This window comes from Stylophora pistillata, chromosome 13, assembly GCF_964205215.1.
Source record: "Stylophora pistillata chromosome 13, jaStyPist1.2, whole genome shotgun sequence".
NCBI lineage: Eukaryota > Metazoa > Cnidaria > Anthozoa > Scleractinia > Pocilloporidae > Stylophora > Stylophora pistillata.
The window spans coordinates 16,962,670-16,980,059 of NC_142531.1; the positions used below are offsets into that span (position 1 = coordinate 16,962,670).

General features: G+C 39.9%; 1 protein-coding gene across 2 annotated transcripts; it reads left to right on the top strand.

The window, feature by feature from the left end:
- Window positions 1-5,840: 5,840 nt before the first annotated feature.
- Window positions 5,841-16,684, top strand: LOC148717894 (uncharacterized). 2 transcript variants are annotated; one of them, XM_088742159.1, is made up of 3 exons: window positions 5,841-5,904; window positions 11,311-15,275; window positions 15,567-16,684. In XM_088742159.1, exons 2-3 carry the CDS (start codon window positions 11,323-11,325, stop codon window positions 15,586-15,588), a joined length of 3,975 nt encoding a protein of 1,324 aa, XP_088598285.1. In that variant the 5' UTR covers window positions 5,841-5,904; window positions 11,311-11,322; the 3' UTR covers window positions 15,589-16,684. The 2 variants fall into 2 exon arrangements, with proteins under 2 accessions (XP_088598285.1, XP_088598286.1); XM_088742160.1 differs by lacking the exon at window positions 15,567-16,684 and having other exon boundaries at window positions 11,311-15,279.
- The last annotated feature ends 706 nt before the right edge of the window (window positions 16,685-17,390 follow it).

Sequence of the window (17,390 nt, forward strand, 5' to 3'; positions counted from 1 at the left end):
GCGCGCTATATAATGAACTCTTCCCTGGGAAGACCTAGGCTCATTTGTCACTCACCGTTGACGTGTGCGGGTCAAATTCAAATGCTGGTACGCGAACAAAAGGAGCTAATGAGATATCTATTGTTTACTTCCACCAGCATGGTGGCACGAGGTAACGTGCGAACCACCTACTTCGATATCAAATTTACCGCCACAAATAAAGACAGTTTCCATTGGAGAAAGGAAATACAAATCTCAAAGATTCTTGTATTGCAATGAAGACATAAAACAATTTTGAGGAATGCGCCCGCTGTTCACTGCTTTGGAGTAGCTGTAGCTCAAGCTGACTTGACTCTAAGAGTTCTACCTCACACGACGGTTGATTGACAAATGGTCCAGTGGGACCTAAGGCTCCTTTTATAGCGCGCCTTCGGGTTTAAAATGAATGGCGACTCCGCCTCCTCCTTTGTGTGTTCTATCATTTTGTTAGAATCTGGTAACCATCAATATTTAACTCGTCATTATGTATATCCGGTGTCAGATGCGTTTCGGATATGGTTAAAATATCGGGGTTGGTGTGTTCAATGAGTATTTTTACCTCAGCGAGGTTCTTTCGAAGGCCACGTACGTTCGAATGACCGATGGATATCCCATGTTTACCTTTGTCTCTCACCATCTGAAGTGTATCGAAAAGAGAAGAATTAGGTTCTGGGTTAGGGTGTATGTCACCACACAACTGTAGATACACAAGGTTGAAAGCTGCATCGGAGTTGATGTAGTAATTGACTCTCGACTTCCTAAATTTGCGTCGTGATTTAGACACTATTCCAAGATGGCGGAGCTCAACTCGATACGACATACACACCAAAGGGTGGGAAAACCAGGGTTCCTGAAGAATTTCCCTTTCCTCTTTAACATAGGATAAACATGACTCGCAATATGCATAATTTCGCTTTAAAAGTGCCAGGATTGATAACAAATCAATCCAGATGTCCCATTCTAATCAAAAAAAGGGAAAAGCTATCAATGCCGATGCGAAGGTAGTTTCTCAAGTCTTTAAGAAAATTATATTGAATGAAAAATTTGAAAGCCAAAAGATGGCCATCGATCGGCTTTGCGATGTTTGTCTTGAGACAAACAAAGATTTAAGTATAGGTTTGTGTGTTTTCGTGAACATTGTGTTATAATGTTATGTAGAAGATGTTAGTGCAGTGCTTAAAAGCGAAATTTCCTTGGAAAATTTGTGCTGGGAATTTTTTACATATTTCGTTGTCTATCCTGAGCTCCCTCGACGGGGCCGTACAGCTGACGATCATCAAGGCAACCAAAGTGCTGGGGTTCTTTCTCTTTTCTTCTTTTCTCCAAGGAGGAAAGACATAGCTAAACCCTAGATCAAAACTTGACAAATTTATCTCTAATTCTAATTGTTGTTCTTTGAACTTGAAATCTAAACCATGTAAGTGAAAAACACTCCAACTAACTTCTAACTTTTGTTTCTGTTTGTCATCAACTGACGAGGTCGTAGACGAAACTAGTCTTGAAGTTTTCGCAGTAGTGTGTTGAAAGTAGAAGTTAGTTAGAGTGTTTTTCACTTACATGGTTTATATGGCGTTAAGTAATACTTTCTAAGCTTCGGTCAGTATAATTTCACAACGAACTTGAAATCAATTTGCGAGTATTGTGAAAACTTTGCGTTTGAAATATTTTCAAATTGTGCCGGAAAATTATGTTTGCACGCTCTCATCATGACAAATGAGAGCATGCAAATCTCAATTCTTTTATAACTGTCAATATTTTTGTCATTGATCGTGCAAATCATACTCTCTAGAAAATTAAAAAATCACGAACATAATAAGTTGATTATCGCGCACACTTAACTAACTGTTAAAAAAAAAGCTTCAGTTATAGGGTGATCGATATTGCGCTAAAAATCCAACTGTTCTAAAGGGATAAACAGTGAAGCCTGATGTTCTCTGTTCAGAAGTTATAGAAGTGTGACGTCAAAAACCGAAATAGATTCATTTTAAAGTAAACCAGGTGATTAGCACTCTATATCAGTTGATAGCTTAGCTTCAATCACTATTTCGCTTCTGCCGGTCTTTCTATCAGAAAAGTTGACTCATCTTCCAAACTTCCCGCAAGTTGTAAGAACTAAAGATCTCACACAGCTATCAACTACTCCCATTAAAGTTGAAAAGCTATTGCGGGAATTAAATTTCAATAAAAGTTGCGGCCTCGATGACATCCATCCAAGGATTTTGAACCATTGTAGTAACTCACTAGCCTTGCCCTTGTCTGTTCTGTTTAATACTTCATTTAATAGCGGTGTAATTCCCGATGACTGGAAAACAGCAAATGTTATTCCGCTTTACAAGAAAGGAGCCAAAGACAAAGTAGAAAACTACAGACCTGTTTCCCCTAACCTCAACTGCAAGTAAAATCTGCGAGAAGGTTGTCAGGAAGTCGATTGTAAACTTCAGTCTGGACAGATCATCAAGTCTTCATAAGCGAGCAATTTGGTTTGATTAAAAAGCGTTCTTGCCTTTCACAATTGCTCGATACTTTCCATTCATGGGCCAAAGCAAGAAATGATTCACACAAAGTAGATCTAATTCTACTAGATTTTAAAAAAGCATTCGACTCTGTTCCTCATCAGTGTCTCCTGGCGAAGTTGAAGAGACATGGAATTGGTGGAAACCTCCTTAACTGGCTAACCCACTTTATCGTTGGTAGAAAACTGAGTTTCATTCCGTGGGCACTTTTCTCCTTGAACGATAGTCACCTCTGGTGTTTCACAAGGTAGCGTACTTGGGCCGGTCCTTTTCCTTGCTTATGTCAACGACATTACAACTGGCGTAAAGTCAAACATGCGCCTGTTCGCAGATGAAAGCAAGGTCTACAGGATCATTTACGATGAAAACGACGAGAAACAACTCCACTGTGACCTCAACACGCTGCAGAAATGGAGCGAAAATTGGCAACTTAGTTTTCACCTTGACAAATGTGAGGTCCTACGTGTTACTCATGTGAGAGATCACGCCAGCTATCCTTACGAGCTATCTGGTTGTACGCTTCAGTGTGTCACCGAAACGAGCGATTTGGGGGTCTCATTGTCTTCAAATCTATCCTGGAACACCCATACGCAGAAAGTTGTAAATAAAGCCACTAAGATTGTGGGTTTCCTTAAGAGGAATGTTGGTGCAGGGAACAAGGAAGTGTTTTATCGTCTGTGCAAGGCCTTGGTTATACCCATTCTGGAATATGCTGTCCCTCTCTGGCCACCATATTTACAAAAGAACATTGATGCTCTTGAACGAGTACAAGATAGGGCCTCGAAATACGCTCTCTCGATGTCATCTAGGGACTCGCCTTACGAAGAAAGGCTGGCAATGCTTGGGTGGTACAGTCTTCAATCAAGGAGATCTTATCTATCCTTGCTAGAGTGCTACAAGACTATTCATGGTCTGAACTGTAATGATTATTTTGAATTTAATAGCTTTAGTAAAACAAGATCAAACCATTCATTTGAATTAAGACAGCCATTAGCTAGAGTAAATTGTTTTTTGCACACATTCTTTGTTAGAGTTGTGAAACAGTGGAATGCTCTTCCTAAAGATATAGTGCACGAACAGGATTTTAACATTTTTCGTAGTAAAGCTAGAAAGTATTGTAAAATTTCGTAAAATATGTATATATATATATAGCGGTTATAAATTAATGACAGGAAGATCGTTTCGCCGTTACTCTGAGTTTCACGCAGCTTGCGCTGCGATCGTCAGACGGTTTATATATATATACTTTTTTTTTTACCTATTTCTTAATGACTCTTTAATTTTACATTGTAGTATAATTATATATTTTATGTTTTATGTAGGGAGCGTCCTTGATAGGGAAAACCTCCGACGCTTCCTTTTATGTATGCTTATAATAAAATTGATTGATTTGAAAGAAAGAGGCTTCATTTGTACTGTGATCGATTATGTGACGAGAATCCAACTTTCCAAAGCTATGAACACTGAAGATCTTTTCCTCGAATGTATTTGATAATTTATCAGTTCCTAGCATTTCCAGCGATTTTCATGTTAAATACATTTTATAACAGTTTTAATTTTTCATTTAAATAATCCCAAATTGGCAGTAGAAGTGTTTGATACTTAGGGGGGGACCAAAGAGGTCAATGGAGAGATTTTACCCCCCATCGCACAGATCACGATGACAAACATTCTGGCCGGTATGCTCTGAAATTCAAATTTGACGCAGCTATACCTTCTCCTCCCTCATCCCTCCCATTTGAAAAATGTTTCCAAAACCCCAGATCCTAAGAATACAAAATAGTACACAAGTGGTGAAATGTCTATGGTGTTAACTGCACACGATAACAAACAAGGCCGTGTTACCCTTAGAAATATGAAATTTCCCCGAATTCCGAGAAATCAGGTAATTTTGACATCAAATGCACAAAATTTCAGTCGTTTTTAAAGAAATATCTTTATCTCATGCTGGAGCAACCAGAATTCTAAAATTAGCGGGAAACAAGCTTGTCAAGCTTGCAGTTGTTTGAAGAAGAGAAGGAAAATTCTACGCCATATAGAATTCTTTTCTGTTAGCGCTTTCTAAGTGCAAGTTTCTTACAATTGTCTGAGGAACAGGGGAAACAAAAAGGTAAAACCCGCGGTAATTGCCGCTGCGAGTTTTCAGGAGAGTGTCTTCCAGGTGCACGGAGCCTACAACGTAGATGTGACCTAGGTTCATTTTCCCCCTCTCTCCCCTCCCAAAAATAAGTATTAATCGTTGGTGATTATTGAAAGCCAAGCTAGATCCTCTCCTTGATGTCATTTGCTTGTTACCATATTTTAGTTACCGGATTAACACTCTCTAAGGTGAGACTAGAGCAAATTACCCATCCATTTTGTCCGTTTCCCTACCTATTATATCAGTGCGTATTTTTGTCTCTGATCATGCAAATCACACCTGCAAGAAAATGAAAAGTTCATGGGGACAATGGGCCAATTTTCACGCACAGATAGCTTACTGTTTCAAGACAGCAAGTTCAGTTGTACCATGATCAGGAAATCCAACCTTCCAAAAGGGATGAACGTGGTAAAGTCTGACGTTGCATTAAATGTTTAAATAATTAAATGTTTCGTTTTTTGGATGCTCAAATCCATCATTAGTTATAAATTAAAGTGTTACGTTTCAAACCGAAATACAGTCACTTAGTTTTGCTGATATTTTTCTCTTCGATGATGCAAATCACAACAGCCAGAAAATGAAAGTTTATGACGACAGTGAGCCGCTTATCGCGCAAAGATAGCTTACCGTTTAAAGAGAGAAACTTCGATCAGTTGTGTTGTGATAGATCTTGTGGTGCAAATCCAACCGTTCCAGCGAGAAACAGTGAAGCCTTACTTTCCCTGTAAAAAAAAAGGCACATTTTAAAATTTATTTTGGCCTGTTCAAATCCATCATTAATTATACAATTGTGACGTACAAAACCGAAATGCTATGCACTTATTGACTGAGTGGTCGGGCCGGACGGGAAAATGTTGGCTCTAGGTCACGACGTACGGACCTCGCTGCGCTCGGTCTGTGCTTCATAAATGGGAGGCAAAAATTTTCGCGTCCGACCCGACCAAACTCAGTGAATAAACATTATGTGATCTTACCATTAACATTCCATTGACTAAAAATCTAGGACGCAATAGTTAGGTACACGAGCGCAAAAAAAATTGTTTTCCATTAAATCTTTTCCTTTATATTTTCGATTTTGAGCACAGAGAGGGGGGAGGGGAGGGGCGGGGCGGGGCGGAGGGAATAACAATACAGCGTGAAAGCGGAAGTTTCGGAAGGCTGGGAAAAGTCCTGACTGCAAATCAGTACTTTCGGTTATTTCATTCAAGCATCAGCCAGATAGTCAACATCTTGGTAAGTGCGATTGATAATCTTTTATAGTCACTCGGTTTTAGTCAGCTGTAGTTATTGATTAACTCTAAAGAGGTACGACTCTGGTGGGAAAGCCCAGTGAGTGCTTTTCGATCATTGTGTGTGCACTTTGTAGTTATGTCGCGGTGTGAAAGAATCGTCACTACACGAGTGAAATACAATCGTCTTACAGCGACTTTTTTAAACCTCTGTGGCTTTATACCCCATGATTTATCCTCATTAGCTAAGATTATTGAGTATCGCTCACTTTTAGAGGCTGATGATCCAAAAACTAAAATCCGACCTGTTTATGATGTGGACTGTCCCTCGCTGATATCATAGGAAATTCGTGGTGCTTTATATATCCAGTGGCTATAATCTGCATCGGTAATTTGCTTGACCTTGTTTTGGAGGGTTCAACAAACGAATCAAAGATCTCAGTAAATACGAATTGAGTTTCCGTTTTGTACTCAAGCATTTCATAGCCGAGATACCCTTCGCTGAAATCTTTGGATTTTTGCAGTTCTACGGTACAGACTTTTCCTAAGGGCGTTATCTCTTTCTATGTTTGTTAAAGCGCCTGAATCTCGAAGAAGATAAGTCAGGCTATGGCACTGCACTGACGCTCACGAAGAGAGATGTTTTAAATTCATTTTTTCTTGGAGAAACTGAAACTTGTTGAATTCTGGCTATACAACATCATTGATTTCCCAAGATTATGAATCACTCTGATGAATTGCTAACGCTTCAAACGTCAGCTCTAAGGTGGATAAAACGTGAAGACATTGGTAGCTCATGTGAATTTGGGTTTTGAACTTTATGAAGTCACGTGAAAACTGGGCAGATCACGTTGGTTCACGCCACGCACATGAAAAATCACTTATTAGGTAGAAAATTCCAACCTCCTTATAGTTATCTAGATCGTATTCGATAGTTGATTAGTTCCTATATCAGTGATTTTGTTAAATACTTTGAAGAATCACAAATTGCCAGCAGCAGTGTTTGTTTCATTCCCGATTTTTTATTTTTTTTTTTGAGGGTAGTGGGCAGCTGTACACAGGCTAGTATTTTTGTCTTCGATTATGCAAATCGCACCCGCTAAAAAATGAAAAGCTCACGACTGACAATGAGTTGATTATCACGCACAGATAGCTAACCGTTTAAAGAAAGAAACTTTAGTTGAACTGTGATCGATCTTGTGATGAAAATCAAACCATTCAAAGGGCTGAACACTGAAGCCTGACGTTCCCAGTTGAAAAAAAATAACATTGATTATTTTGGCGCGTTTAAATCCATCATAAAAGTAATAAAAGTGTGACCTACAAAACCGAAATAAATTCACCGAAATAAAGCTCTCTTGTGTAAACTACTCATTAGCTCTCCATATCTTCCTCCTCCTTCTTTCTCCCGTGGTATTCAATTTCTGTTTTGAATTTTCAAAAATGTGGAGTTTTACCCTCGCCATCTTCTGTGGAATTAGAGATATATTTCTAAGTTATAGTTTCAAAAGTTTTTTTGAAATGCCAATCATTACTTCAAGTCTCGTACATATTGAATCACTTGGGGGGAAAATAATCTTTTGATATTTTTGGCGATTGCATTTGATTTTTGATCAGTTGCTAGTTTCAGTGATCTTGTGAAATACTCTTGATCACAGTTTTTATTTTTCCTTCAAATAATCACAAATTGGCAGTAACATTGTTTGATACTTGTGGGGGGGGGGGGAGGGGGGCATCCAACGAAGTCTTTGCAGAGATTTTACCCCCTATCTCACAATATCTAATTGTAAGGCATTCTGTATCCTCTTAAAGTCAAGCTTGACACAGTTGTGAACCTCCCACCCCTCCCGTGTGAAAAATATCCCAACACTTCAGATACTTAATAATTAGTCCGTGAGTGCGAGCTGGATACGGGATGGCTTTAAACAATCTCGTATCCAGCAAACGTGAAAGCAATAATTGTTTTATTACATTTCATTGAATCTTAAACGTTTGGATTTTTTTCAGAAAAAGTTTTCAGTTTCCAACACACATTTCAATGCATTTCCATACAAGATAAATCGAAAATGAGTATTAAAGCACTTGAATGAACCAATTCGAACACTAGAAACGCAATATTCAGAACTGGTTATGATGAAAAGAAAAGCTGTGGGGTATAAATGGTGTTACCTCCACATGATTGCAAACGATTACAACGAGTATATATATAATGCGGTGTGGGTCTTTTACTACTGATTACAGACTATTAAAATGAACCCATCATTCCCAAATGCGGTTTATTTGGCTCTGGCCATGTAGTCTTGGAAGTCAAATTTCCCCGAATTCCGAGAAAAATCAGGTAATTTTGACATCAAATACAAAAAAAAAAAAAAAAGAAAAAAAAAACAGTCGTGTTCATAGGAATCTTTCCATCTTACGTGAGGGAAACAGAAATACTAAATTAAACGGGAAGCAAGCTTTTTACCGTGTACTTCTGATGATGCTCGTTGTATTTGCCATGGCGCCAAACTAAGCTCGCACAGAATTTTGGTCGAAGGCGCGAAGCGTTAGAAATATAAACAAACATCTAACAAGAAGACTTTTTATGGCGATTTTAAGTGAAAATCAGCGGAAAGTGGAAGGAATTATTGAGGGTAGTTATAGTGTTTTTGTATCTGGAAAAGCCGGCAGTGGAAAATCATTCTTTCTGCGATATATTATAGAGAAAATTCGACGGAAAGGACTACATTGTTTTGTAACAGCACCAACCGGCATCGCTGCACAGAACATCGGTGGTATAACCATCCATTCATTCGTATATATTGTCAACGGTAACAGTGTGATGCGACTTTTCATAAAAGTTTTCCAATATTCTGTTGAATACAAAAAGATTTAAAGTTACTTTAGCTTGAAAAATTCAAAATAAAGCCTTATATGCTTGTCATAATAGCAGTCGTTCCAACGGTTTTCTTTGTTTTAAAATTTGAAAGCGAATAGATTAACTTTAAATGATAATAAACACTTTAAATACTTACATTTTGTTATGGAAATCACTGCAAGTCGAGCGTGAAAGTAGTTCGCGATCCCTTATAAATTTGTTCTTGCTGTTACATTTCTCTTCCGAGCAACGAGCGCTGTTCCTAGCAATTTACAACACGTTTCAAACGGCTGAATTCCAACGGTCTCACTCCCCGTTGTTTTTCGCCACTCCGGGGCTCGTCCAGAAAACTCTCGCGCCTTCGGCACTCGCCTGCGATACAAAGCGTCAACGGTAAACAATACTAAAAAAGAAAATGGCGGAAATTCTAACTTGCGAATGAACAACGAATAAAACCAGGTTAAAAAAAAATAATATTTTGCCATGTTCCCTTGGCCTAACGTTCCCTTTTGATGATGGAGGAGAACATTTTTTTATTTTTGCATGCTCAAATACATTTTTAGTTATAAAAGTGTGACGCACAAAACCAACTGAAATACTAGTAATAAACTCAATCAATAAGTATCTTTCATTACATCGCTCGCAGCGCCCGTGGGCGAGATAAAGCGAATCTTGTTTTTCGATTGGCTACCCGAGTGGGCAAGGTGGGCTCATCTTGCCCGCTCGGGATTTCCCACACTGATCCAGCGTATGAAAAAATTGAATTAGAACTAAGTTGGTAATTCTTGGACAATTTCGGCGATGGAAACGCAAAAAGCTGCACAAGATAGTCAAAACAAAGAAAACAGAAGCGACTCTCGTGAGTTTGTTGTGCTGCAAAGACAGTTGGCTTTCTTTCCCGTTTCTTGAAGTAAACAAGTTATATTAATATTCTTAATTCTTACTAATGCGAAATCTTTTTGCAGTATGATAAATATTTTATTAACCGAGCTTGTGAGGTCAAGATGGCTGCACATTAACCTCGTTCTTTTCTCGCATTTTCATGGACCTTGACCTCGTCTCTGTCCATAAGAATTTTAAAAAAGAAACTCGGCCAATATCCAGCCATCTTGACCTCACGTTCGGTTAATAACGCATATATCATATGACCTCTAATTGTTGAAAATCTGAATCTGACGCGGAAGACGGGCACACCAGCACGAAAGAAAATTCTGTAATAAAAATTTTCCTTTAATTTTTTTTGATTAGCCTAGAGGAGGGAAGGAGATAAACTAAGACACAAATGATCTGGATCCCCAAAACACTGTGGAAGCGGAAGTTTCGGAAGGTTGGGGAAAGTCCCAACTGTAATGCATTATTTTTGTTGTTTCACTTTCAAAACATCAGCCACAGTTATAGTTCTTTAGTAACTCTAGAGAGGTGAGGAGCTTATGGGAACGCCCAGTAACTGCTCTTTCGATCTTTGTGTTTGCGCTTGTTATGTCACACTGTGAAAGAATCTCTAAACGTCAGCTTTACGATGGCCAATTTGCGTTAACAACTTAGTTGACTAAACCAAATTATTTTGTTTTATCCCCGTCGAAGCATGTAGGACTACAGTTTGTTTACTTACCGCCTTGATTAATGTTATTCACAGTAATTATTTTGTTTTACCCCTGTCGAAGCATGTAGGACTAAAGTTTGTTTACTTACCGCCTTGATAAATGCTATTTAACGTAATTACACGTGATGGACATTCTCATAGAAAACGCAACAACAAATGCTGTTTCACTTTTACATCACGTGATAAGATGAAAGAACGACAAAGCTAGATCCAATGACAAATGGTAAATACCACAGCGTACACTATTGAGTTATAGATGCACGCGGGAGGTTGCTAAGCAGGAAGGAAGCGTAAAAGTCGCGCGAGGCGATAGCCGAAAGCGACTTTAGCTTCTTGAGTGCTTAGCATACCTCCCACGTGCATCCTTAACTTAATAGTGTACAATGTGGCGTTTACCATTTTTTTTTATAACATAATATTGATACATTGCATCAAAAGAGTTTTCTTTTATTAAACAATTCCTACGTGACTAGAAAAACAAGCGCGCGCGGAAAACTAGTCTTTGCATTTGCTCACGTCAGCAGCGTACACCCATGGGCAAATGGTGGACGCTGAATTAACCAATCAGAGCGCGCGCTTTACTTTGGTGATGCTATGAAATCACTTGGATAACAGTTTACTTTCACAGCGTAACAGCCACACAGTCCGTTTTCAAAAAATCTGTGGTCAAGGTTATTTTATAAGTTTCACCGAATTTACTCGATTGATTTCTTCGGCTTTCCCAATTCAAGTCCATTTTCCATTTAATTCTTATTCTAAGTCGATATTGTGGACTCTATACTTGATAGCTCTTTCAGCTCAGTACTGAAAAAAGTCGACCCTACCAGTTTTTTCTAGTTCACATATAGCTTCCTTTTCGTTGTGACTCAAAGTAAATCCAGACTATCTAGTCATTTGTTGACTTGTGTAACTAAAAATTAAATGTTTCCCTAATTTGAATCAAATAACAGGAAAGGATAGCAATGGAAAACCTAACGATAGAAACCATGATAACTTCCTTGAGCATAGCCATCCCTATTGCCGTATTCCTGCTAAACTCAGATCGTGTTCAGAAGGCTACTGAAATATTCAGCGAATGCTTGATTTTGCTAAATAACACCAACCAGAACAGCAAAGACCAATTTATTTCACCATGTTACAGCACCATCTACACACTTCTCTTTTGCGCTTATCTTCGTATCTCCGACTACATAAATGCAGAAAGATACGGCAGGAAACTTCTTGTCCTATGCAACGAGTCTGGTCCCTTAGTAGGAGAAGGAGATATAACCATGGCCCTAGCAGGGGTAGTTGAGAGTCAAAAGAGGTTTATAGAAGCCAAACAACTTTATGAAAAAACGGTAAATATAAAGAGACAAACTGGTGATAAAATTGGAGAAGCAAACGCCTGTGAAAGACTCGGAAATCTCTTTTATAAACTTGGCGAAAACGTAAGAGCGAAAAAGTATTTTGAGAGAGCCCTTGCCATAACAACCAAAATTGGCGACAAAAGGGGAGAAGCATCGTGTTATGGAAACCTAGGAGCGTTGCTTAATTCGCTTGGGGAATACAATAATGCTATCGAGCATCTCAAAAAAGGGGTTATCATCAGAACTGAAATTGGCGACAGGAAAGGAGAGGCAATCGACTACGGAAACCTAGGTACTGTGTTTCAGTCGCTCGGACAATACGACAAGGCTAAAGAGTATTACAAAAAAGCGCTTGTCATCAGAACTGAAATTGGCGATAGGGAAGGAGAGGCAGCCGACTACGGAAACCTTGGTACTGTGTTTCAGTCGCTCGGGCAATACGACAAGGCTAAAGAATATTATGAAAAAGCGCTTGTCATCAGAACTGAGATTGGCGACAGGGAAGGAGAGGCAGCCGACTACGGAAACCTAGGTACTGTGTTTAAGTCGCTCGGGAAATACGACATCGCGAAAGAGTATCTGAAAAGAGCGCTTGTCATCAAAACTGAAATTGGCGACAGGAAAGGAGAGGCAGCAGCTTACGGAAACCTAGGTACTGTGTTTCAGTCGCTCGGGCAATACGACAAAGCTAAAGAGTATTACAAAAAAGCGCTTGTCATCAGAACTGAAATTGGCGACAGGGAAGGAGAGGCAGCCGACTACGGAAACCTAGGTACTGTGTTTCATTCGCTCGGGAAATACGACATGGCTAAAGAGTATCTCAAAAAAGCGCTCGTCATCAGAACTGAAATTGGCGACAGGAAAGGAGAGGCAGCCAACTACGGAAACCTAGGTACTGTGTTTCATTCGCTCGGGAAATACGACATGGCTAAAGAGTATCTCAAAAGAGCGCTTGTCATCAGAACTGAAATCGGCGACAAAGGAGGAGAGGCAGTAGCTTACGGAAACCTAGGTTCTGTGTTTCAGTCGCTCGGACAATACGAGAAGGCTAAAGAGTATTACGAAAGAGCGCTTGTCATCAGAACTGAAATTGGCAACAAAGAAGGAGAGGCAGCAGCTTACGGGAACCTAGGTACTGTGTTTCAGTCGCTCGGGCAATACGACAAAGCCAAAGAGTATTACAAAAAAGCGCTTGTCATCAGAACTGAAATTGGCGACAGGGAAGGAGAGGCAGCCGACTACGGAAACCTTGGTACTGTGTTTCAGTCGCTCGGGCAATACGACAAGGCTAAAGAGTATCTCAAAAAAGCGCTTGTCATCAGAACTGAGATTGGCGACAGGAAAGGAGAGGCAGCCGACTACGGAAACCTAGGTACTGTGTTTCAGTCGCTCGGGAAATACGACATCGCGAAAGAGTATCTGAAAAGAGCGCTTGTCATCAAAACTGAAATTGGCGACAGGAAAGGAGAGGCAGCAGCTTACGGAAACCTAGGTACTGTGTTTCAGTCGCTCGGGCAATACGACAAAGCTAAAGAGTATTACAAAAAAGCGCTTGTCATCAGAACTGAAATTGGCGACAGGGAAGGAGAGGCAGCCGACTACGGAAACCTTGGTACTGTGTTTCAGTCGCTCGGGCAATACGACAAGGCTAAAGAGTATCTCAAAAAAGCGCTCGTCATCAGAACTGAAATTGGCGACAGGAAAGGAGAGGCAGCCGACTACGGAAACCTTGGTACTGTGTTTCAGTCGCTCGGGCAATACGAGAAGGCTAAAGAGTATTGCGAAAAAGCGCTTGCCATCAGTACTGAAATTGGCGACAAAGAAGGAGAGGCAGCCGACTACGGAAACCTAGGTACTGTGTTTCAGTCGCTCGGGCAATACGATAAGGCTAAAGATTATTTCGAGAAAGCGCTTGTTATCAGAACTGAAATTGGTGATAAGGCAGGGGAGGCAGCAGATCTTAAAAGCCTTGGAATATTGTATAGAAATCTCGGAGATTATGAAGGTTCGGAAGTATGCTTGGAGAAAGCATTATCCATATCCAGAAATACTGGAGATAGATTAACAGAGTTCCATATTTTGAAAGGTTACGCCGTTTTGTATTTATTAAAAAACAAAATCAAAGACTCCCTTTCATGTCTTCATATATGTATTGAAAAGTATGAGGAGATGAGGTATTTCTTGGGCGGTACTGATGAGTTCAAAACATCATTTCTGGAAGACTCAGGAATTTTTCCCTACAAGCTGCTAAGTACTTTGCTTTGTGTCACCAGAAATGTTCGTGATGCTCTTTATGTTGAAGAGTTAAGTCGAGCGAGAGGCTTATCGAACTTGATGGCAGAGAAGTACTCGGTTGAAACGCACATCTCTGCTAATCCACAATCTTGGTTTGGCATTGAAAATATTTTGAGAGGGGAAAAGAATTGTACTTGTCTTTACATTTCTTATTTTCAAAATGATGTGCATTTGTGGATCTTAAAAACAAGCGGGGCCATTTATTTTAAACGAATATCACAAGAAGAGAATCTCTTTCAGGCTGGGTTGTCCAGAGACTTTCCTTTGAGTCAATTTTTGGCTGATAACTTCCGGAGTCTTGGTATTTTGCCCACTGAAGACTGTGAAGATCGGTCTTTAAATATTATTGAGTCGCAACCTCTTACCGACGAGAAAAAAAGCTTTGCAAGGGTGCGACTGGTAGAGGAGGACGAGAACGTTATTTCAAGTCTATCGTTGTGTTACAAAATCTTTATTGCCCCAGTTTATGATTTGCTTGAGGAGCTTGAAGTTATTATTGTTCCGCACAGTAATTTGTACAAAGTTCCCTTTGCCGCCCTGAGTGAAAAAGAGGGGGCCAAATACCTCTCGGAGACGCATAGGATCCGTGTCATTCCTTCTTTGACGATACTCAAGATCACTCAAGACAGTCCAGAGGACTATCACAGCAACACTGGTGCCTTGATAATAGGCAATCCCAAGGTTGATTGGTTGCTGCCATTGCCAGGTGCTAAAAAGGAAGCGGAGATGGTCGGACAACTCGTGGGCGTTCCGCCCCTGGTAGAAGAGGAAGCAACGAAGCAGGCAGTTCTCGAAAGGATAAGTTCAGTAAGCCTGATACATTTCGCTGCCCATGGCAACGCCGAAAGGGGAGAAATTGCTCTCGCCCCCATTCCTCCTTTCAACAGTCGAGATGTTATCCCACCAAAGGAGGCTTACATGTTAACGATGGCTGATGTCTCACGAGTGAAAGTCAGAGCTAAACTGGTGGTACTTAGCTGCTGTCACAGTGGAAGTGGACAGATAAGAGCTGAGGGAGTTATTGGAATTGCCCGTGCATTCTTAGGATCTGGTGCTCGCTCGGTGTTAGTTGCACTTTGGGCCATTCCAGACTCAGCAACAGAGCAGCTGATGAGACAATTCTACGAACATCTCGTTGAAGGAGAAAGTGCCAGTGAATCTCTTCATCAGGCCATGAAGTGGATGAGAAATAACGGCTTTACCAAAGTGTCTGAGTGGGCTTCGTTTACGCTGATTGGAGGTGATGTGAGGCTCGATTTTGACGAACTGAGGTAAGATTCATTCATAAAAGGTAATAGAAGGTGGCTATGGCTTACCAGTCGCTAATGATTAAAGCCAACCATCTGTGACCTTGAATATAAAGGCTAGTTTGATATTTACTTGGTTTTGGAGAGTAACAATTGACGCTCTCTGTTTGGTGTTAAATATAGATTCTTGAAAGTGCCTCACCATCAATCAGATATACATGTAAGCGGAAACCATTCGTTTTCCTACGTTTTCCTATTGCGCCTGTTGTGATTGTATTGTGTTTTATAATTTGTTCTTATTTTCATTCGTTGCAGGAAAAAAGACCTTGACAGTTAAATGGCGACTGATGACTCTAAGGAAACAGAGCCAAGAGACTTGTGGATGGATGAATTAAATAGAATAAGTAGAGAACAGACTCTAAATATTTCCTCACCTTCTTGTTCAAGTGAAAGGCAATTTTTGATGTTTTATTATTGTGTATTCGGCATCTTGAAATATTTATCCGGAGATAAATTTGGATATTTTGTGTTTTTTCTTTCCCAATGTTCCTCCGATGGACGTATTGCTTAGGCACTCGGGCAATGTTTTATCCTTCAAAAAAATTACAATTTTAAATGATGTTCTGGTTCATTAGTCTCGTCTGTTAAATTTGTCAAAACGAAAACGAGGCCGTCTCCAGAAGTGTCACTGTGATTTATTTAGCAATTTTCAAGTGGTGAAAGAAAAATGTGTTTACAGCGCCAGCAACGTGACAACTCAATTTAACAACTAAAATTAAAAATCTACTGGCATATCCGAGCAGCCTGGGAGTCACACAAAGCGTGAGAAAAAAAATTACATTGTACCATGTGCACGGAGCTTTGTTGACATGATGCCTTTTTGTAAAGTACAATCATTACAATTTAAGTGTTAAACGAGCGACCTAAGTCTGCAAGGGTTTACTCCAAAGCCATTTCGTAGGATTAGTCAACAGAACCTTTTAAGTACGGTATTATAGGACTGATTTTGATGTAGCATCTTTACAGAAACCCTTTCTTGGACACCGGCTTGAAATATCGAGAAAAGAGAATACATGAACCTCAAAATAGGACCAGGACAAATGTCTATTGTATGATTTTTATGAAGTGGAAAAAATTATGGTGGAATCATTTTGACTCTTGTTCGATAAGTCACTTGTAGATTGCAATTAAGGAGATGATGTCTGTTCGCATGCTTATATTAACAATTGCCTTTAATTTTTGCCTTTTTAAATTTTGCTGTTATGGCCATCAGCGCTTTCTTCTCTTTTCCACGTATTTTCTGATCATTCCGCGGAAAATACACACGATGCCCTTTTTTGGATGTGGCCTATGTAACTTTCTTAAAGGAAAGTAGTTAAGCAACTGTTTCTGTAACCACCCGAACGAGTAAAAATAAATGGTAGCTTAAGATACATCTTAGAAAATCTCTTGAACGTTTGACTCCGGCAATCAGCTAGCAGAGTAAAGCAGTAGCGGCAAGGAAACGGGATAAGGGATACATCTGGCGGGACTCGGTACCCTAAATAAAGGGTCTCCATGCTGTTCACTGACGCTTTCCGAGCTGAAACTAGAAGTGAAGGGCATGATCGCGATAAGTTTCCTCTCTATCCATGTTACTTGATACTCATTTTCCAACGCCAAATTTGTGATACTAAAAAAGCGAGGGTTTCTAGTATTCTGGGATCATTTCTTATTCCAGTATCAAACGTTTTCATATGAGAAAGACCATACCCTACTATGTGAGCCAAGCAAATTTTCCATCGTGAAGATTATCTAAAGGATTATGATTTTATAAGGTTATGAAATCATGCTGAATAATCCAAACATGATAGCTGAACTATAAGTATTGGTGCTTGATAGATCAAGTACCTCATTATTATGAACGTTAACAGCTGACTGACCGAGACTAATACCCGTTTAGAGGAGCAGAAGGTGTATCTTTCCGCACGGCCTTTAGAGAGGGAGGATCACAGGGGGGTCACAGCTCCCACTTTCCGTGTCACGTTCTCCGGCCTCCAGCGCTTTAGCGGCCTTTTACCTTCCCACTCCCGCCCTTCATTGAACTACTCCCATCTTTAGGTTGATAAAAGAGATCAGAAACCTGGGTTTCACTTGCAA

Coding starts and splice junctions, on each gene's coding strand:
- LOC148717894 (XM_088742159.1), top strand. CDS start 11,323: ATGGAAAACCTAACGATAGAAACCATGATAACTTCCTTGAGCATAGCC. Junction 15,276..15,566: donor CTCGATTTTGACGAACTGAG/GTAAGATTCATT, acceptor CATTCGTTGCAG/GAAAAAAGACCTTGACAGTT.